This window comes from Cyrtonyx montezumae, unplaced genomic scaffold, assembly GCF_038088225.1.
Source record: "Cyrtonyx montezumae isolate F1298 unplaced genomic scaffold, pur_monq_1.0 scaffold_0, whole genome shotgun sequence".
Taxonomy (NCBI): domain Eukaryota; kingdom Metazoa; phylum Chordata; class Aves; order Galliformes; family Odontophoridae; genus Cyrtonyx; species Cyrtonyx montezumae.
The window spans coordinates 11811487-11834639 of record NW_027071824.1 but is presented as its reverse complement, the minus strand read 5'-3'; the positions used below and the strand labels follow the sequence as shown (position 1 = coordinate 11834639).

Genomic DNA, 23153 nt, shown 5'->3' with positions numbered 1-23153 from the left:
AATAGATTTAAGCAAAGAATTGTGACATCCATTGTCAGCAGACCTCGAGATACCAATTGCCATTGGATTTAATCTACCGTAAAAACAATGATAATATTTCTACTTGATATTGGGAGATTACAACCTTCTTTCATCCAGATTGCTTTTTATAAGAATCTACATCATATAATGGAGCCTTGCTGACTTTATTCTGGAGATAGACTATTGGGAGAAGGTGCTTTCTTCGTTTGTGACAGCAGGATTTAGCTTTTTTAGTGTGTGGTTTAGAGATGGTTAAATCTAGTGTTAGAAATTACCCACAAACATACATTTTTGGTCTGCTTCAGAAAAGAATAGAGGTAGTTAGAACAAAATTTAAACATTTTTGAAAGTGTAATGCAAATTGTATTAGAATGGTAGTTATAGATACAGCAGTCTGAGGTAGAGTAGTTTGTAGGGGGTGTAATAGCTTTTATTAGAGTAACTGTATACAGCTGGGAGGGAGGGGAAAGGATGAAGAGCTTTTAGGCATGCAAGCCCTATAATTACAAGAAAAGATTATTTTTTCTTATTATTAGAGTCCTATTAGTCTAATAAAAGCATTACTTCTCCTTATGAAACTGGACTCTGATACAGCTATTATTGAAGCTGGATTTTGTTTGTGCCCATGAATGTCTGCAATAAAAAAGTGTTACCTAATTCAGTTCCTGTTACTCAAAAGATCTTAAATAATGTTTGCTTGTTTTTTAAAGAAAGTCAATGAATGTGTTTTGAATAAGTAAATTTAATTCATTGCTCCCAGTGGAAAAACAAAGGAGATGCCTAATGAATTAATTCCTTTCAGAAAGGGAGAAGGTAATGTGTTTAGAATGCAGGATCATGACAAGAGCTGTGAATCCTTTCTTAGCTTCAGGGACTTTGCGTTAGGGAGAAAATACTACTGAGTCTGTAGTACTTTTCAGGTTCGACAGACAACATAAAGCCACATCTCTAGCAGTCCCTCCCAACCCCTACAGTTCTGTGATTCTGTGATCATGGTGCAATGAAAGCAAATTTTTGCTCTGTTATATTTGAAGGACAGCCTAGAGGATGTTGTTTTTTCTTTTTTTCTTTTTTTTTTTTTGAGCATGGGTTTTTTGTATTTCTTGTTATCTTTTCTTTCAGTTTGATTAGTGCTGTGAAAGTCTTACTATCCAAAGTATATTTATGATAGCATTTTGCTATATAATTTCCCTCAGAAATCTTGTTGGTAAAAGTGGGATATTCCAGTAATACTAATAGTAATATAATCAGTTTCTTTTGTCATGAGTAAAGTGAAATTGTGAAGCTTTTTCTTATTTTTTCCTTTGGTATTTTTGGAAAACTTCATTTTGTCTCAAAATCTATGTAGCACAAAGCAGCATCTGTTCTCTTTGAAGAGAATTAAATCATGGTGATTAGTGGTTAGATTAGAGTGGTTAGTCAACAGTTACTTAGTTGCGTTGGTTAGTCTGGCAAACTAGGTAACTAGCAGAAACTTTGAGACAAATACATACTTCAGGAAAAAACAGCAGGGAAAGCTGATTTTTTTTTTGACCTTTTCCAGTAAGAAAAAATGCTTTCCAACCAAAGCAATTTTATTCCAAGTTGAGAGTTATTTTTGTGGAAGTTTTGTTTTATCAGTTTCCCTGGGTTGCCTTTCTTCCCCCCTCTTCAGTGCTGTCTAAAACTGTACTAATGAGTTTGGAGAAACTCTTCTAGGAATGTGGTTTTTTACATTTCTAATCTTTTAAATCTTTAAAGTGGTGGAGACTGGAAGTTTTGAGATGTTTGGTGCTTTGTTTTTTTTAACTTCTGCTTTTTACAGAAATAGACCAGAGTAGACTAGTTGCTAACTTGGGTGATGGCAGGACTGGTAGGAAGCAAAGAACAAACAAAAGAAGCTTCAATTATAGTTGTTCCCAGTAGAAAAGCTAGGGAAAGTAAATATTTATGTACAGACTTAATTGTATTCAAGGTTCCACACGGTTAACATTCCCTAAACATTTGCACAAGTGTTGGCATCTCATTATTTTATTGTGTAGTATTATAGATTAAGTATACAGTATTACATATTAGAATGTATTTAGTCACATTGCTTATTTCTGGGTAAAATTGCTTATAAAGAGCAAAAACAATTTTTTTTTAGAGAAATCTCAGTTCAATTAGCTCTTGAGATTGTCTTTTTTATGGAAATAATAATATAAATGATTTATTTCCATACTATCACCAAAGAAATTGTTTGTGAGATAAGGAAGAGTTAAACTTCTTTCCAAGTGAAAATTGAACTTGTAGGGAGAAGTATCACTTCAGTTGTCTCTCATAGATGTTACCTAATGTTATCCTGGTAGTAAAATGGCTTATGGAAAAGCAGAGCTAGAGAGAAGTAATGTATGTTGTTATAAGCTGATATGACTGCAATGGGAAAGATGCTTTTTGATGCTCAGGTTATTCTTAGGCACCTCAGTTTTAAAGCTGTTCCATTTATATACTTCTGGACTATTGTGTAAAAGTTCCTGTGTTCAGAACCAACAGTCAAGCAGTTTTCTTTTTCAGTATTTTTAGTCAGTATATTTATTTTAAACTAATTGCTATTGGAAGGTGAAGGATTGCTTAGTAAGTGAAAAATGTAAGTGTAGTCTAAGATTACTTTAACCTTTTCATTTATCAGCTAGATCTAGATGGCTACAAAATGTACAGGAAGTTGTATCTGTGTGTTCCTTCGGCTTTCTGATTAGGCAGCACTTAAAAGTGCTCAGTAAAAGTGAGCGATTTTGCAAAGAGTTTTAGTGTACAAGACGATTCAGCATATAGTATTTACAGCATAAAATACTTCCAAGTAAGCTGCTGTGCAAAGATATCCTAGTTTACATTGAAGCTGCATGGAATTCGAGATTTCACAGATATTTTTGTGGAATTGTGGAAAAAAGTCTAGCTGTAAATTAAGAATTTCCCATCAACTGTTCTGTTTTTACTAACGCTTATATTGGGAAGAGCTGTTAAAAATGACACACATCAGTTCCCATAGCTGTCTGTTCAAGGCTGTCTTTTCAAAGAAGTAATGTGCTTTCTTGTGAGACATTGCTTTGGCATCTAAATCTCAGTAACTGGTTCTGGTACTGGTAACATAAGTCTGTTAGGGCTGTTGATGTAACTCATCATGAAACATTCTTCTTCCTTAGCAGCATTAGCTGTCTCTTATTATTACTGGCTTTTTCAGCTCCAAAGAGAAGGGTGTATGGATCTACTTGTCTAAAAAATGCCATCAAGAAGTGCAACACAAATAGGGTTTTTAACATGAGGCTGTTTCTTTCCAGTATTCTGTGGAATGGTTGGGTTAGTGATTGCTGCAGAACTGTTTATCTGAGAAAAGGCTGAACTTCAGGAACAAAATTCAAGCATTTCAGAATAAAATGTAAAATACTGAAAAAAGGCAGAGTTAAGCAGAGATAAACTTGAGTCTTTAGTGTAATTCACAGTGAAGTTACATTGAGCAAGATGAAGAAGGCTAGGTGAAGTTTACTGGGAGGTTTATAGGATATATAATGCTTATTTTGCTGATCAGCACACACTAGTAGTCTGTGGAAGGGGAGGTATTGGAAGGTTAAAAACAAGGAAGTATTCCATCTCTTTCGTGTCATGTGTAAGCCAAATAAAAATTACTTTTGATGGCTTTCTAATGCATCCTAAGCCAGCTGTAACAAATGTAGTACTATTGTGAGATGCTCTCAGCACTATGTTTTCTGGAGAATAATACAGGGTTTCTTTGCATTATTTTGTTGGTTTTTTTCTTATGTAAATTTTGTGATCAAAGAGAAAAAGGTTGTCTTGAGCAAGTGGAGGAAAGGGAGCAAATATGTTCCCTACTCCTTTGGTAAATTACTTGGCTTTTTTTTAACCTTAAAAAGAAAAATCAACAGTATAACAGTATTCTACTATTATCTGTAATAATTACAAAATGCCAATGTAAACGTAACTTGAATACTTCTATCATCTAAAAATCCAGAAAAACACTGAATAGAATCCTCACTAACAGGTTAGTATTTCACCAGAGAATCTGTTTTCTTTCAGCTATAGTAACTAGATGTAGGTCAAATAAACATGAGAATACAGAACATAATTTCTGATGATTGGACCCCTTCAGTCAGCTGTCTAAAGTGACTGCTTCTAGAGAACAGCTCAGACGTATCAGTGATTTAGGAGTAGTGCATTTGCATGATTTGTTGAATGCTTCAAGAGTTCTGAAGATGCTGCATGTTTTTTTAATCTTCTGGTTTGCCTTTCTGTGTTAGGAGGCATAGAATCAGTGAATAAATTAGTGTGGGAATGTATGTAGTGTTAGAAAGCTAGAAATGGGTGATGAAAAATATGGAAAGGTTTCTATAGATGTGACTTAGGTATTCTTAACTGGAAAAGGAGCAATGGAATAGGGAATTATTACATATGTCACTCAATCGTGTGAAACAGAAGAGTATAATCCAACTGCATTGTCTTCCAGTACAAAATCTGAGTGGCTTCAAATGAAGCTCGTAGAAGCTAAGCTGAAAACAGATGAGTGCTATTTAGTGTGTTTTCTGCAAACAGAGGTTCAGGCAATCTTTGCCAAAAGATCTATGAGTGATGCATCTTCTTGTGTTCCACAGGCAACCAGAAAAGTTTGTGGAAGAGAAATCAATTCTAGAAAGTAATAAACTGAACTTGAATTAGCTGGAAAACGGAAAAATGATGAGAGAAAAGGATTGCCAAGTTACAGGATGAAAAGATTGGTGATCCTTTTACCTGATACAGTACAGCTGTTTCATATTCCAAGAGTATTTATAAACCAAATTTGGAGGTTTTCTGTTTTTTATGCTGGATGAATTTCTCGAGACTAAAGATCATCAGAAAAATAATAATATTTAGGAATGTATGTATTTTTCAAACAGTCAAGATCAGAATTTTAATGGAAAATTAGGAGGAGTGAGTAGTTAGAGTATCATGTTTTTTAATGTTTTTAATTATTATTCCTTGCTTTATTTTTATTCTGCATCTTAGTCTACTCTACTATAGAAAGTCTGCTTGATGCTAAATGCAATGCTTAAAATTCCCTAAGATGGTAAGGGATAAGCTACAAATATGGACTATCAGGCAAGCCCTGGAGATTTAGTTAATCTGACCTAGATGTTCTTTTGATGATTGAGACCTGCAGTATGTGAAAACACTTCTCAATTTCAAAATGAAAAACGAGGATATCTGTTGTATAACTCAGCTGTCCTTGTAGTGACAGACGCATCAATCATTTCTGAACAGGAAAGGATTTACTATAAAAAGTTTGTAGCTTTGGAGCTGGTGAGTTCATTGGCATTCAGATCAGCAATGATATTGAAAGTTGTAAGTGAATTCAGCATTTGAATTTTACCATGTTCTAAAGAGGATTAGCTACAAATGCAGGCAACATACTTTTTTTTTTTTCATTTTCAAGAGCCTGTTGTATAAGATGTTAATTCTTGACTTAATTTTCAGCATATTTCATGTGAAACTGCTTGCTAGATCTTTAAAAAAAAAACAACAAAAACAAGGACAAGAAAACCAACACTGACCAGGGATCTGTAAACATAAATTTATCTGTGGTAAAATCTAATTGGAAAAATCAGCAAGCACCTGGAAATAAAGCTGTTCAATTTATACCTCTTTTGAATATCTTCTATAACCTGTTGGGTCAAATACAGTTAAACACTTAGACAAAATTGTCCATTTTGAGGAACCTGGTAAGCTAACTCCCAGAACTATGTAAAACACAAGAAAACACAAGAAAAACCCCACTGCTTAAAATAATGCCAAAAAGTGCTTCGAACAGTTGGCAGGATTATATGCCCTAACATATATTCTGCAGAGCACTTCTTTTCATACTTCTTCAGAAAATTTTAAGGTCTTTAAGTGAAGCTTAACACGTTCCTTTTTCAGTGGGTGCTGAGTTATTTCAGGAAGTTGTAATAATTGTGCTGTTGAAGAAGGCAAGGGAAGGGAAATTATTTATCTGCCTTAAAAAAGGAGGAAGGTTAATTGACTTTTTCAACAGTAATTGTTTCTTCTGTTTTGGAACCGAGACGCTGTATTTGTCACAGCTCTTTGTTCAAGCTGCCTCTTATCTTTTATGTGAAATTGGATTCGAATTTTGGAAATCGCACTTCATGTTTCACCAGCAGAGACTTCTCAAATATTAACAGCTTTAACTGTTCAAGAGTCAAAACACATGTTTCTAGATAGAAAAGACATTTCCCTGAAGTCACTTTGGGTTGTATTTACTCAGATCTGGACACCTGAAATGAAAGCAGTCATCTCTTGCTGTAGACAATCCTTGTGCTGAAACAAGTGGCTATGAAAGTAAATTCAAGTAGTCTCAAAATAGTGCCAGAGGTGAAAGTGATGTATGCTTTGCATGCAGATTTTTCATATATCAATTTTTTTCGACACAAGGGACGTAAGTAATGGAATGCCTGTAACATGCTTCTTGAAGAATTTTGAGGTTTCCTATGTTTATCTCAGAGTATTGCTGTTGACAGTGGAGGAAGTGATACATTTGTTAGGATCTGTGTTGAGAAGGAACAATGTAATAGTCTGTAGGAAGTGGAGTTCACAAAGAATTAAAAGTTCTTTGAGCATGTGTGTTGAGTGGCTGTAACCCATTTAAAACAATGAAGGAATGAACAAGCAAAGGGTCTTTTAACCTGGGAAAATGAACAACTAAAAGAATTACGGTTTATTAACTATTAAATGTAATTCTCCTATGACAGGATAAGCCTTTACTCTGTTCTGGGACAGGAGCCATCTTATAGTTAGTATACCTACTGTCTTTATTTGCAGCTGGTCATAGTATGGTTAGTACACTTTACCTTCATGTTTTTCTTACTGAGCATAGCAAAGGAAATCACAGCATAAAACACTGCTGGTTTTAGATCTTATTAGCTGCATGAAAACAACTAACATGAGCCAAAAAGGAATAGTTTTCTATCTGCTAAGATATTGCCATGATCTGGAATATGAACTTTTCATTGTGAAGACAGTTTGGAAACATTCATTGTAATTCTTTTCCATAAGTAATTAAAATTATTACCATGGATAATAGCAGTAATACTCTTACTGCGGTGATGAAGTTTATTTAATACCTCAGTTTATCTGAAGCATATTTTAAAGCAGTTCTTTTTGTCACTGCAAACACAGCATTGTTCAGCCAAAAATGAAAATGCTTTGAATAGAATGACTGCAGTTTTTAAACTTGTCATAAATGCAGCTTAACTTGATTATTTGTGAGCTTGTAGTTTCTTGCAGGTTTCAAAAAAACCCAAAAAGCATAAACTTATTATATGAGTATACGTAGTATGTTTTATTTTAGCTTAGAATGTTCTATGTGAAGTAATGTGTTTTTTTGTTTGTTTTTTTTCTTTCCTTGTGGAAATATGATTTTGCAGACTCCTGGTTTGAGAGCCCACTCTGGGAGATTGCAGTGGTTTGCAAAAAGGTGTATATTAGGTAATCAGGTATGTGGCTTTTTTCTTGTCTTATTTAGAACTGTCATTACAATATTTCAGGAATAGTAGTTTTGAAATATTTTGTTGTTCATTTTTTTGGGGAGTGAAAGGATGTGTGACAGGCTGAAGAGGTGAACTTAATGCTCTGTGTAAACACAGTTGTGTACTTACACAGAAATATCTCAGATGGATGCACACAGCACATACACAGAAAAATAATTGTTCGGCTGAGGTGTAATGATGTTCTCCTTTCTCTTTAAAGATGGAGACTTTAGAGCAATTGGTGGAATTAACTAAAAATGTATTTGAATGTGATAGAGATGAGATGTACTACTACCTGCTCCAGCTTTGTGGTGAGTTACCATGCAACATTATTCATGTTCCAGTATGTTTTCTTTTGTGTTTGGAATGGGAAATAGCCTTGAATTGAGGAGGTGATCTCATAAGTAATCAGCATGGAAACAATTGTGAAGGCATCTTGCAGAGGAGAGAGTACAGGGTTGTTTTTTCTAACTTGCACAGAACAGTAGTATTCTAGAACTTAAAGAATGGAAGATTTATACTGCTCACTACTGTGTTTTGTCCTAATTTGAAAGTTTTTACTATTTTGCTTTTTAAAATGCTTGTAAGAAGAAAAACTGCTCATTTTCTATGTTTACAGCTGTTAAGAGAACTGGAGTCTACTTTAGTTGAGGCTACTTTTGCCTTTAGTAAAGATGTGAAGAATTGGTAGATTGTTCCCAACTACAATCCCCAATTCCCCCAACTACAGCCAAATTGATGTATGGTTATAGACACTGAACTCTTTTTAATTGGAAGTTAGTTTATATATTACAGACTTGGTATAAAATGTAACTATAGTGATTTTTTGTTTCTTTTCTATATTTTTATTTGTTTTGGTTCTCTTAATCAGTGTATCATACTGTATAATAGATAGTAAAAATGTTGGAAATCTTAGATCTAGTTAGTTTGAAGTCTGATGAGGCATTGTGTTCTTACGATTGGTTGTTGAACAGAAAATAAATATTTTGCTAAATAAAACACTATTAGACCTCCGTTTTAAAAAGCAACAAGAGGGGCTGCTACCCTGTTTCATTTAACCACAAAAAGAGGAGTTGAGTATTTACCCACAAAAAATTGACCAGAGAATTTTTGTCATTTTTGATTCTTTTTGTTTCCTCAACAGCCTCAGAAAGCTTCGAAATCAAACTGTAGCATTACTTAGCTCTGGCTTTGCATGTACTGGTTCACCCTCAAATATTGAGTTGGCCTGTATAGCAATCTTGTCTCGATAGGAGGGAGTCTTCCTATTTCTCCACCATCATCCTTTTCACCTCTGGTAGTGACTAACTGTGACAGTGTGCCTGTTAGGAAGAGAATCTAAGAAGATAGAATTTATCAAAGTCTGTCACACAAAATCTTCACTCTTCTTTGAAAAGACAAAACTAATCCCATCTACTCAAAGAGGTGGAAAACATTTGTGGGCTTCTGTCATCATAAAAGACAAAAACCATGCATATTCCTGCTTTCAGCCATTTTAGGCTATTTATCAAAGCTGCCCTATGCACAAGTACGATAGAGAGTTGTCGTTGTGCACCTTACCCACAATTTAAGATCATTTAACTATAAAAATAAGTTTACATCTACTATCACCTATTATCCAGTTGTAGCTGTAGAATAAGAGAAAAAAGAGGTTTGAATCTCACCCTTTCTCAAAGTTAGGGCAAGTTTGAAGTAAAATCAGATCGCAGCCTTGTCAAGTAAGGTGTTTTGTGCCTCTGGAAGTGGAAACCGAAGAATAATCTCTTCCAATATTTGATGTTATATTTCTGCCATTTTTAGTAGTCACCTTTCATATGGTGTTGATTACTTCTAAGGAGAGAAGCCTGTGATTTAGGTAGATTAAGACAGCCATTAGACCCACTCCACTATTAGCATACTCTTCTCCAGATAGCACTAAGCCTACCTTTTTCAACTATTTTATTTAATGTCCTTAAACTCCATGTCTATCTACTGATGGCTGAATTTACTGCAGTTGGCAGTATCTATTTTGTAGTTGTGGAGTCCAAAGCAAGCACATGTGAAAGTGTCAAACATACTCCATCCTCTACTGTTTATTGCCAAAAATCCTGATCTTTAAAATATTATCTGGATAATGTAGTCCTTGAAGTCAGTCTTTTCTTTTGACTGAAAGTAGTCTAAAAGCTGAAGTGCTGCCAGAACCTTGCTGAAAGTGGATTTGTAGCTTTGAATTTAGAGATGATAATGTAAAATTTTACATGTTTTGTAAACACTTTAAACTTTCCCTGTTCTATCTGTAGTTAGCAGTGAAGAATATTATGGTTGCTGAGATGAGATAAAAACTTGCTCAATATAACATGTGGATTTCTCATTTGTTTGAAAAATTCTACAGTCTTTGGTTTTTGTTTTTCTTTTTTTGTTTGCATCAGCTACTGTCTCTTGTGAAATAATGGTTATTTAGAATTTTTCAGGTTGATCGTATGAAGCAGAAATGTTTAAATGAAGTACTTTCCATAAATATGACTCCAGATGTGTATGTGTACTTTAAATTTGCTTATATCTGAAGACTTGAATCTTGTTGCAGATAACAACCGTGACTGGAGAAGAGCTGAAGCTGTTTGGACTAAAATTCAAGAAGAAAATGTTGTTCCTCGTGAGAAAACACTAAGGTTACTGGCTGATATATTTGAGAAAAATGATCAAGTCGTCCCATTTGAGGTGCCTAAGGTAATCTGAATCTAAATTTGCTAGCTAACAGTCCTACTGAATATATAGGATTGTTCAGTTAAGAATTGAAAGATATATAATCCTAATAGGATTACAGTAATATAAGTAGTCTTTTTGTTTTTAAGACTAGACAAGAAGAAATGAGAAGTCTAGGATCTTCTAACTTTGAAGAAAGAAAAATAAGGATGCTTTGCAAGAAAAATAATGCAAGAGGTGAGATGAATCCACTGTTCCTGCCCCCTTAGCTCTAACATTTAGATTTTGATTAAATATTGTGAAACAGATGTTTTTCTGCTTTCTGTTGTTTTGCTAGTATGTTAGAGAAGTTAACAGTGTCACTTGGTAATGTTCTGCTTCAAAAGTTGAAGTGAGAAGCATATGCAAAAATGTTTAAAATGATGATTGAATTACTGATGCTGAATGTATGTTTGAAAGTCAGTCTACAGTGAAGATGTGAGTTTTAAAACTATGTAAGTATTGCTAGCTTGTAGTTTATAATATCAGGTTAAACACATTTTCTAGACTTCTGATTGTATCTATTAAACATAGGAAATTCATACACACATACACAGGGTCAATGGAAGATACTGTTTTGCTATTTCAGGTGCTTCTGTAGTTCCCAGTAATCTACTGCTTGACTGCAAGTTTTATGTTGTGAAACATGATAGTAATCTGTTATGGTTTTATGATTTTTGGTACTGGTATTCCACATCATAACATCATGTAGTGCATTTAGAGTTAAAAGAGTTAATGCTCCAGCTCCGTGGATCATCGATAGTTCCAGGTATGCCTGTCTCAGAAGAGAAGAAGAACTACATTCCCCAGAGGACTTTGCGATGCTTTGCGTTCTTACGTGTTTACGCTCAGAGGGAAAGATAAAAACTGTCTGCAGTCACGGGACTCTCTCTTCCCTTCGGGACCGAGCTCGGCAGTGGGTGTTTGTTGCAGCCGTCCGCCTTCAGCGTTAGCGTAAGGCCTTCGGTTTATCGGACACTCTCTCTCTTGCTCATTTTATTTGATTCATTTGCCTCAATTCCAATTATATTATTTTCCTTTCTGATATCTTATTTAGTAAATTAGCTTTCCTCCTCAGATCGTTGCTGCTGTTTTGTTCCTAGGCCCATCTCCCTTCTCCTTTTTCCCTTTTTTCCCCCTCCCCCTTCCCCGGGGTGTGGGCCCGTGGGTCCCCTGCCTCAATTGTCACGGTACCGGGTCAAACTGTCCCGCAAACCGTTGACATTTTTGGCGCCCAACGTGGGGCAAAACTAGCTGCCTTAGCCGGACAGAGACATACTTTTAGAGTGAATCTCTGTCTTTTGTTAGGAAGCTTATCTGTACTGCAGGTCCTGTACGGCAAAACACGACCTTGAAGTCCAGGCGTACTGCCAGTTCTTCTGGGATATTTGTAAACTTTTCGGGTGCTGCCGGCTTGTTTGAGTAAAAGAAAAAAAAATGTTTTTACTGTTTCTGTTAAAACTGCCCTTACAGGGATTGTATTTCATTGCTTTTTCCCTTTTAATGCTCAAAACGTACTGGAACTTGGTTAAGCTTGCCAGTCTGATCTATGGAGCCTGGTCCCTATATGACAAACTAAAAGCAGTGATGGTGGCATCTACCAGATACCTGGGCACCCCGGATAATGTAACAAATGATACCATGTTAACAAACCAAACAATATTTGAATGGGTGTCCAGGTTCTCCTCTCAGTTCTTTATGAATTTTCAAGATTACAGCTTAGGGACTATGTTAACGATTGGGATATTAGTCCTCCTGAACGTACTCTCTGTTATAGGATTTTACATCGCATGGAGGAAGCTTTTCCCAGAAACAGAGAATGTTGAATGGCAGGGAAAGTGGAGAGTTTTAGGAAAGAAATTAGAAGCATGGGGACCCCCGGTGCCATGGGATTTTACTCCTGAGCACTTGCAGGATCCTGAGGAGCTAGGCCTGTATCTAAGTAATGGGTGTTGTGGCTCAGAAAGATCTGAGGTGGAACAGCTTATCTGGGGCTTGGCTTATGCTTACCGAGGTATATATACCGTTCTGGAGAGAGAGAGTGTCCAAACTGAGGCTCAGACCAAAGAGGAAAACCTCCCAGGCACATCTAACCAGCAAGAGAAAGCACCGGTATCAAAGTCGGTTGCCCCAGTGGAAGGCCAGAAATGGAAACGTGTGTCCTCACGCCTAGAACGCAAAGAAGAGGTGGCGAAAGAAGAGGAAGATCCAGGCGAGGGGGGGTCTTCAACACCACCACCACCAAGAAAGGCAACAAAGAAAAGTGAGAGGCATGGACATAGTGATGATGAGGATGATGAGAGAGTCAAAGTTACCACGTTTCGTCGACCCATGAAAATGTCTGAGATCCAAGGCTCAAGAAAGGAGTTTATTCGACGTCCGGATGAGAGTATTGTCACTTGGTTGCTTCGGTGTTGGGACAACGGGGCCAACAGTGTGTCCCTCGACAGTAACGAAGCTCGCCAACTAGGAAACATTGCCCGTGATCCAGCTGTCGACAGAGGTATCAGCAGGTATATGGATGGAATCGCCAGCCTCTGGCAACGAATGTTAGTAGCTGTGAGGGAAAGATATCCCTACAAGAGTGACCTGGCACCTAAAGTGAAAAGATGGAAAACTATTGAAGAAGGCATCCAGTATTTGAGAGAAACAGCTGTGGCGGAAATGCTGTATGATCCCACGTTTGATCCTGAAGATCGGGACCATGATCCAGAGAAAGTAAGGAGTACACCCGAAATATGTCAGAAGCTTTCAAAAACAGCACCAGAAAGGTACGCCGGTACACTAGTGACAACATTCAACAGATATGAGGACCAAGACAGAAAACCCCCAGTTTTTGAACTGATTCTTACACTTCAAAACTTTGAACAAAAATTTCCGCCATCACACGCTTCCATTTCAGCCATATCAAGGATAGAAGTACAGATGGAAGACGTGTTAGAGAAAGTATCCCGACTGATTGATAGGGTTGAAAAGATTGCAGCTTTCAGAAGCAAACGCCGTCCTGCTCGAGCAAATGACAGCACTAGCTTCATGTCACGCGCGGCTCTGTGGAGTTACTTACGTGAAAATGGAGAAGATATGAAGGAATGGCATCAAAAACCCACCCCTGCACTGCGAGCACGGGTGAGAGAATTACAACACAGACCAACGACCAGTGAAGTTGTTCCTGTCACTACAGGTAACCAATAGAGGGGCCCTGCCCTCAGCCAGAGGAGGGAGAGGGATAATAGAGTGTATTGGACTGTGTGGATTCGGTGGCCTGGCACATCAGAACCACAAAAATATAAGGCACTGGTGGATACTGGTGCACAGTGTACTCTAATGCCTTCGAGTTATAAAGGGACAGAACTGATCCATATCTCTGGAGTGACTGGGGGTTCTCAGGAATTGTCTGTGTTGGAGGCAGAAATAAGCCTCACTGGTAAAGACTGGCAGAAGCATCCTATAGTGACCGTACAGGGGGCTCCATGCATACTCGGTATAGACTATCTCAGAAGGGGGCACTTTAAGGATCCCAAGGGGTACCGATGGGCTTTTGGAATAGCTGCTGTGGACACAGACAACATTCAGCAGCTGTCTGTTTTACCTGGCCTGTCAGAAGATCCGTCTGTTGTGGGGTTGCTCCAAGTGGAGGAGCAACAGGTGCCAATTGCTACAAAAACAGTCCACAGACGGCAGTACCGCACCAACAGGGATTCCTTGCTCCCCATTCATAATTTGATTCGTCAGCTAGAAAGACAGGGAGTGATCAGCAAAACTCACTCACCGTTTAACAGCCCCATATGGCCGGTGCGTAAAGCCAGTGGAGAATGGAGGCTGACGGTAGATTACCGTGGCCTGAATGAAGTCACACCCCCACTGAGTGCTGCTGTACCGGACATGTTACAACTCCAGTACGAACTGGAGTCAAAAGCAGCCAAGTGGTATGCCACCATTGACATTGCTAATGCCTTCTTTTCAATTCCTTTGGCCACAGAATGCAAGCCACAGTTTGCCTTCACCTGGAGGGGCGTTCAGTACACCTGGAACCGTTTGCCCCAGGGGTGGAAGCACAGTCCAACCATTTGCCATGGGTTGATCCAAACTGCATTGGAGCAGGGTGGTGCTCCTGAGGATCTGCAATACATTGATGACATTGTTGTATGGGGCAATACAGCAGAGGAAGTTTTTGAGAAAGGTGAGCAGATTATCCAAATTCTCCTACGAGCTGGCTTTGCTATCAAGCGAAGCAAAGTGAAAGGGCCTGCACAGGAAATTCAGTTCCTAGGTATAAAGTGGCAAGATGGACGTCGTCACATCCCAACAGATGTGATTGACAAAATTACTGCCATGTCTCCACCCACCAGTAAGACAGAAACCCAAGCTTTTCTGGGTGTAGTGGGCTTTTGGAGAATGCATGTTCCAAACTACAGTCTCATTGTGAGCCCTCTCTATCGGGTGACGCGGAAGAAGAATGATTTTGTGTGGGGCCCTGAGCAGCAGCAGGCTTTTGAACAAATTAAGCAGGAGATAGCCCGTGCCGTGGCCCTGGGGCCAGTGCGGATGGGACAGGATGTAAAGAACATCCTCTACACTGCTGCTGGAAAGGAAGGTCCCACTTGGAGTTTGTGGCAAAGAGCTCCTGGAGAGACCCGAGGCCGACCCCTTGGATTCTGGAGTCGGGCGTACAGGGGGTCTGAGGAGCGCTACACTCCAACTGAGAAGGAGATCTTAGCCGCGTACGAGGGGGTTCGAGCTGCTTCCGAAGTAATCGGTACTGAAACACAGCTCCTCCTGGCACCTCGACTGCCAGTGCTGAGCTGGATGTTTAAAGGAACAGCTCCCTCTACCCATCATGCTACTGATGCCACTTGGAGTAAGTGGACTGCACTGATTACACAGCGAGCTTGGATGGGGAACCTCAGTCATCCAGGAATCCTGGAGGTGATCATGGACTGGCCTGAAGGTAAAACGTTTGGAACAACGCTAGCTGAGGAGGTGTCACGTGCTAAAGAAGCCCCACCATATAATGAACTACCAGACAATGAAAAGAGATACGCCCTGTTCACAGATGGATCGTGCCGCATTGTGGGTAAGCACCGCAGATGGAAATCTGCTGTGTGGAGCCCCACACGACGAGTTGCAGAGGCCACTGAAGGAGAAGGAGAATCAAGTCAATTTGCAGAGGTAAAGGCTGTCCAGCTGGCCTTAGATATTGCTGAACGAGAGAAGTGGCCTGTGCTTTATCTTTACACTGACTCATGGATGGTGGCAAATGCTTTATGGGGGTGGTTACAGCAGTGGGAACAAAATGGTTGGCAACGGAGAGGTAAACCTATTTGGGCTGCTGAACTGTGGAAAAACATTGCTGCCCAAATAAAGAATATGGTTGTAAAGGTGCGCCATGTAGATGCTCATGTTCCTAAGAGCCGGGCAACTGAAGAGCAGCAAAATAACCATCAGGTAGATCGAGCTGCTAAAGTTAAGGTGGCTCAAATAGACTTGGACTGGCAACACAAAAGTGAATTATTTCTAGCTCGGTGGGCCCATGAGACCTCGGGCCATCAAGGAAGAGATGCAACATATAAGTGGGCTAGAGACCGAGGGGTGGACTTAACTATGGATGTTATTACACAGGTTATCCATGACTGTGACACATGCGCCACAATTAAACAGGCCAAGAGGATGAAACCTCTTTGGGAAGAAGGGCGATGGCAAAAGTATAAATATGGGGAGGCGTGGCAGGTTGATTATATCACCTTACCACGATCTCGCAGTGGTAAGCGTTATGTGCTCACCATGGTAGAGGCAACTACTGGGTGGCTTGAAACATATGCAGTACCTCATGCTACCGCCCGGAACACCATCTTAGGGCTCGAGAAACAAGTCCTATGGCGACATGGCACTCCAGAGAGAATTGAGTCTGATAATGGAACTCATTTCAAAAATTCTCTTGTAAATACTTGGGCCAAAGATCATGGCATCGAGTGGATTTATCATATCCCCTATCGTGCACCAGCTTCTGGTAAAATTGAAAGGTACAATGGGTTGTTAAAAACAATGTTGAAAGCAATGGGTGGTGGAACATTTAAGCACTGGGAGAAGAATTTGTCAGAAGCCACCTGGTTGGTCAACACCAGAGGATCTATCAATCGCGATGGTCCTGCCCAATCCAGCTCTCTACCTACTGTAGAAGGAGATAAGGTCCCTGTAGTACATGTGAAGAACATGTTGGGAAAAGCGGTTTGGGTTCTTCCAGCTTCTGGAGAAGGCAAACCTCTCCGTGGAACTGTTTTTGCTCAGGGACCTGGGTCTACCTGGTGGGTGATGCAGAAGAATGGGGATGTTCAGTGTGTACCACAAGGGAATTTGATGTGGGGAGAGCGCCCTCAGTAATTCTATTACTATGTATATATGTATATATGTATATATGTATATATGTATATATGTATATATGTATGTGTTTGTATTTAATGCTTGTTAATCATTGTTTCTTTATGTATATATATATTAAGCATGATGTAATGATGTTGAATAAGGGGTGGAATGTTATGGTTTTATGATTTTTGGTACTGGTATTCCACATCATAACATCATGTAGTGCATTTAGAGTTAAAGAGTTAATGCTCCAGCTCCGTGGATCATCGATAGTTCCAGGTATGCCTGTCTCAGAAGAGAAGAAGAACTCCATTCCCCAGAGGACTTTGCGATGCTTTGCGTTCTTACGTGTTTACGCTCAGAGGGAAAGATAAAAACTGTCTGCAGTCACGGGACTCTCTCTTCCCTTCGGGACCGAGCTCAGCAGTGGGTGTTTGTTGCAGCCGTCCGCCTTCAGCGTTAGCGTAAGGCCTTCGGTTTATCGGACACTCTCTCTCTTGCTCATTTTATTTGATTCATTTGCCTCAATTCCAATTATATTATATTATTTTCCTTTCTGATATCTTATTTAGTAAATTAGCTTTCCTCCTCAGATCGTTGCTGCTGTTTTGTTCCTAGGCCCATCTCCCTTCTCCTTTTTCCCTTTTTTCCCCCTCCCCCTTCCCCGGGGTGTGGGCCCGTGGGTCCCCTGCCTCAATTGTCACGGTACCCGCAAACCGTTGACATAATCCTTCTCTCTATTGTCAAATGAAATAGCAGGGGCATGGTCATGGAAAGGCAGTTATCCATTAGAAGTTGTTCAGGGATTCTGGATTTGTTCCTGCCATTATAGTCTTGGAAGAAGATCAGATATCTAGAATAGATTTTGGAACCATATCTGATCACTTAAGACATAGATTTGATAAAGAAGATAATTAGATGAGATTAAATAAGATGAAACTCTGCTATGGAGATTATCATCGCTCTAAAGAGGTGATTCTCCCACTATACTGAGCATTCATGTGACCTCACTTTGAATATTGTATGCTGTTTGAAGTTCTACAATATAAAAAGGATGGTAAGGTCCTTGAAAGCATCCAGAGGGGAGGGTAACAAAGCTGGCAGAAGGGCTGGAAGGTACGTCCTCTGAGGAGAGGACAACACTTAGATTTTGCAGACTGAGGAAAGGAAGCCAAAATTTAGCTTCCCTGGTCCCTCCAGCTCCCCGAGGAGAAGCTAAGGGAGGTGTTGAGGCTCTGGAAACCCATGGCAGGACGTGAGAGAATGGCAACAAGCTTCACTAGTGAAGGTTCAGGCTGGACTTGAGTGACAGTCTTTTTGTAAGCATGGTGACACACTGGAACAGGCATAGGGTTGCCTGACTGTATTCAAGAGGCATTTGGAGTATGCTCCCTCAGGTGTATGCTTTAAGTTTTGGTTAGCCCTGATTTGGTCAGGCAGTAGGACTTAGTGATCTTTGTAGGATCCTCCCAACTGAACTATTCTATTATCTGTCTTCCTTTGGGGCTTTTATATGTTAGTCTATTCTATTTCTGTTGATGTTGCCTAACTATTTGCTTTTGTTTGAAGGAAAGTCTTAGTATGTCACTTGGCATCTTTAGCTTCTTTACCATTAGTTGTCAACAATTTTCTGTAGAATTAGGAAAGTTTTCCTCCTACACAGAAAAGGAATGCTAAAAAGCATGTGTTCTTTTGAGCTGTAATACAAAGACTATAAAGAAAAGATCAAAATTGACACACACCCATAACTGCTTCCAAACTGTTCCCCAAACCTCTGGGCATCTGGATGCTATTCAACATGTAAAATTGCATTATTGAGAGATCATTTCAGATATTCTAATACAGGAAATCAATAGCTTTTCTGCAGAAATTTCCCTGGCTTGGTAAAGCAGAATTAACTTATGCTTAGGTATTTATTTATTCGCCTTTGTGTATAGAAAAGAAATGTACCAAAGTTCCTCTGGATTAATATGTGCTTACTTTAAATAATTGGAAATGTGTTTTTATCCACCTCATCTCAAAAACACTGCCACAGAGTAAGAATTAGCATAACTGGGCCTTTGAAGTCAAGTCTACTTCTAGCATTTGCTGAGTTGCAGAGCATCGTAATATTCTTTATTTTCTTTGCATATACTATGACAGAAAACTAGGTTTCACTTGGAAAGAGATCAGAAAATAGAATGAAATGGGCTAAAAATTTATTTTGCTCAATTGTTAATATTTGTAAATATAAGACACCTAGTTTACTTCTTCTCTGGGTGTTATCAGTATGTTTTACATGTTAGAGCCACAGATTTTTGAGCTATGAGTTTGAAAGAAGAAATCTGTTAGCCATTCATGCAGCTACCTTTAATTGTTAGTGAAATAACTGTCCTGTACTGAATCCCAGGCATGCTGATTAGAAGTGTGGATTCTGCATATTTTGCATGTACGAGTTCAGTCTTGTATGTTATGGTAGACATAACATTAACATTTTAAGGAAATTCTTCATTTTGGTAAACTTCTGAAATCAGAAGACCACGTAAGAAAAGCAGAAATACTTTTCACTGCACAACAGACACAATTAATGGAATACATTTTATTGGTGTTTCCTAGAAAAGTGTCCTATGCTTTTGATACCAGCAATAATCAAGTGAGAACAGAAGCTAAGTTAATATAGCTTTGACCTTGGAGGAAGGGAAACTAGTTTAAAACAAAAGTATAAACAGTAACTGCTAATTGTTGTTGAAGACACTTGATACAGAACTTACCAATAAATTAGTTCTGTTTATTGTTTTACTCAAAACAGTAATGGTGAGGTGGCATAGAGTATTGGAAAACACAGGAAGCAGATGAATTCAGAGAGAAATTTTTGTTTCTTAAGCTAAGTTGTCACATATATATTAGTATGATGTAGCTCTGTTACGGATGTAATAGGACAGAATATAATTTGAATCAAAACCTTTCTGGTAGGAAAAAATATTCAACTTCTAGTTAAGTTCATTAAATTAATTATGTTTGGCATGGGCTGTTTTGAAAATCTGTTATCTGAAGTGCTTTTATTTTTTCAAGATCAGATTTTGTTCTTATCCTGATTCTGCAGTGTGAGATCTTGACTATTGAGAATCACATTCCACATATACAAGGCAGTTACACTTGCTGAAACGAATCTGCTTGTCTTGAAAAATGAGATTTTCTTCAAAAGTTGTCCGTTTTTTAGACAAACTTTCTTTTTTTTACTTAAAGTAGCTGGGATGATATCATGTGGTTCTGAAACCAAGAAATTTCTGTCTTAACTGCTAATATACTTCAGTGATTTTAGGTGGCACCTGAAGAAGTAATAAACTCACGGTACCTGATCAGGCTTATGTCACAGTACACCTAGCTGTTGCTGAAACATCTTGCAAGGTTGCAAGATAGAGTTGAGAAGATAATCCAATATGAATAGGATAATCATTCTGAGGTTGAAATTGACGTATAAAACAAAACATTTTGAAAAAGGAAAACAAGACTGATACCAAGATTTTCAGTTCTTCATTATACTAATGATTTGAAAAAGATTTACAGATATTTCCCTGTGACAGTTATTATACTTTGTGGGCTGTGGTCATTGATAGTAATACATGCTTGGTATCATGCCCACTGGTGGGGAGTGGTCTCCACTCAAACAGTAGAAGAGAATATTCAAACATGAAATCCTAGTTCTGTCTAAAGGCATTGAGAGTCACAAAAAAATTTTTTTTCTAATCAAAGAGCAGAATTTAAGTAGACTTTTTCAACTGAAAAAAAAAAAAGCTGCCATTTACCTGCATTTTTCTTAACAAAAGCAGCTGGTCTGCAGTTATCTGAAATAACAGAAAAACACTGGATTTAGGTGTGAACAGTCCTTTACAAATGCTGGTATTCAGCATCTGAGCAAGCAAGAGAATTCAGCACACTGCAGCAGACCAAGCATTAACCTCAGACTGATAAGTGAGCATGGGGGAGGATTCCCAGGCCTTTTCTATGTCATCTTGTTGTTGTTGTAGTGGTCTTTTGGTTGACAATGCAGTCACTTTTGTAATGTCAGACATCAATCATATTATCTCTCCATCTCTCTTGTGTCTCTCTCCATATCTTTCATATACATGGGACTCACGTACATGGAAGTGGACTTAATCTTTTCTGTAGTATTTTTATTCATTATCTGTTCATCTTTATTTTATGTAGCTCAAAGTGTCCAAAGTAGATTCGGGATGACAATTTTAATTCTATTATGAAATTGTAGGAGCCTGTGTGTTGTTATTAATAATTAACTTTATACGTGGTTACTTCCGTGCCTGCATTTCAGGAAGTTTTTATGTATGCTTATTGGTTGAAAGAGTTTAAGTAGAACAGTTTAACACCAAGCACTTAGGTTTTGGGAATGCTTGTTTAAAATTCCGCAGCACGCTGTACTAAGTGCCATTAGTGTGATGCTTCTTGTGAAAATAAGATTCAAATGAGCAATCTTCATCTTTCCTTTCAAAGTATAAAAAAAAAGTAGTAATAATTTACAACGCACCTGTGAAATTTCTGGTGATAGTATTTCTAAAAAGTTGCTTAAAAGATAATTGTGGCTTAGACTTGAATTAGCAGAAGAGATTTTTAAGTTTTATTAAAGGAAAAATGCAGTCAGGTTTAGATGTAACATAAATCACTTGTTCCTCACACCACTTTCTTGTATATGTTATAGCCTAGGTAGCAGTCTTAGCAGCATGTTTATAGCTGCATAGTCTTGTTTCAGAAAAATAAATGACTGAAAATGTGCTTATCATTTTTTTCCCCTTTTTGGTAACATCTTTTCATACACTGACAGTTATTGTGAATGCATGAAATAAAACTGTTAATCAGTCAAACAAATGCAGCGTAGTTTACTTGTTAAATATCTGTATATTTGTAAATTGTATGTTTTGTATAAATCTTGTCGTAGCCAAATAATTTGATCTCCCCATATTGGAATCACCTCCTATATTATTTGTTAAACGCTGTTGTGATCATGCACCAGATATTGTAACTATATACCCCAGAATTAGGTGTTGCTTTCAAAATCCTGAGTCTCCCCCTTCTTGCTGACTGTTGGTATATATGCAACAGCCATATATAATAAACCAGCAGTAGTAAACTTTTTCTTCTGAGGAGGTGTGTGTCAGTTGATTGGTATATACAAGCATTTTTGAACAAGCTGTTACCAGTGGCCTTGTCTCAAAGATGTAAGAGGATGGCTGTTTTTCAGAGGGGCCTTTTCAGTGAAAAGAATTAATTCATTCTGTGACCATCATCACTGTAATATGACACTTCATTTGGGCTTTTTTCTTCTTTTCTAGAGGCATACGATATTTTTTTGAAAAGCCAAGGGAAGAGTGACTATCAATATCGTACTTATGACACCCTCATAAAAGCGTTGTTATCGCTGGATTGTCTTGAAGAAGCCATGGAAGTGAAGCACATGTAAGACTTCTCTATGTTTAGGAGATTTAAATTGTTAGTTTTTACTGATTGGTGTTTCTGGGGGGTTTGTTTATTTGTTTTTAGTCTTTAAATAATTTCCGGATCATTTTCAGCAAAGTCCATATATTTCAATAGGAAAACAGGTCATGACTGGTACCTAGGAGTTACGGTAAGAAATGTTACCATGAGGCTCTGGGGTGCCAAATATTAAAAAAATGTACTACAGAGACCAAATGTTTTGCTGATAACACATTTCAACCAACAGTATCAACAGAGACACTTGGCATCAGAACTGAAAGTCTCTCCTTCTGGCAGTCTGCATTTTCCCCTTTAGAACAAGATCCAAACAGACAAGATTCCTTTACTGAACTGCCCCTGAGCCTTCTCCTCAATCCCCATCCCTGCTGGTGCCCTTCCCTATCCAAACTCTCTGGCAGCTGGCTGCCTGCCAAATGCAAAATGGTACATTTGACTGTTATGCCAGTGGCTAGGAGATGACCATAAACCTTAGATCCAGCTCTTCTGAAATAAATACAACCTGCTGTCGTGTATTATTAGACTCATCAGGATCAAATTAACCTTTAGTGAGTTGCGAGGCATGCCACTTGCTTTCATTATAGCTTGTAATGTGTATTCTCCAACCTGAGCAGTTCTATGATTCTGTTTGGATTGTAGAATTCAAAATAATTATTAATCATCATCGAAGTAGAGTTAAGAAGAATAAAAATATAGTAATTTAAGTTCTTTTGTTTTTTTCAGCTAGAACAAGAACTGTGTTTCTTGTCTAGTGTGTGTGTTCTCTGACTGGATACAGTGAAATTAAGAAATGCCTGTAGGAATAATGGATAGTGAAAATATAAAATATATTATATATATAAAAATCTAATAGTTTCTAGAGTCAACTTAGTTCACGATTTCCAGGAATAATATAGTGTAAGAAGCTGTTGGTTATTTTCATGCTTTCTTTAAAATTGTCTAGACCAGTAAACTGTCATTGAAAGTTCTGCATTCAGAAGCACAAGCAACAGTAACTGTAACAGCTTTATTGTAAGGAATGTTTGTGCTTTGTGAATATGT

General features: G+C 38.2%; 2 protein-coding genes across 3 annotated transcripts in view; one reads left to right on the top strand and one right to left on the bottom strand.

The window, feature by feature from the left end:
* ABCG8 (ATP binding cassette subfamily G member 8) overlaps positions 1-23153 on the bottom strand; it is a 451150-nt gene that overhangs the window by 388022 nt on the left and 39975 nt on the right. The gene's annotated exons all lie outside the window — the stretch shown is intronic.
* Positions 1-23153, top strand: part of LRPPRC (leucine rich pentatricopeptide repeat containing) — a 91985-nt gene that overhangs the window by 51183 nt on the left and 17649 nt on the right. Inside the window, exons 26-30 of the mRNA XM_065753760.1 lie at positions 7446-7514; positions 7768-7858; positions 10111-10253; positions 10379-10466; positions 21953-22076. Of these exons, the coding sequence (XP_065609832.1) occupies positions 7446-7514; positions 7768-7858; positions 10111-10253; positions 10379-10466; positions 21953-22076 (515 nt within the window). The remainder of the gene's footprint in view (positions 1-7445; positions 7515-7767; positions 7859-10110; positions 10254-10378; positions 10467-21952; positions 22077-23153) is intronic.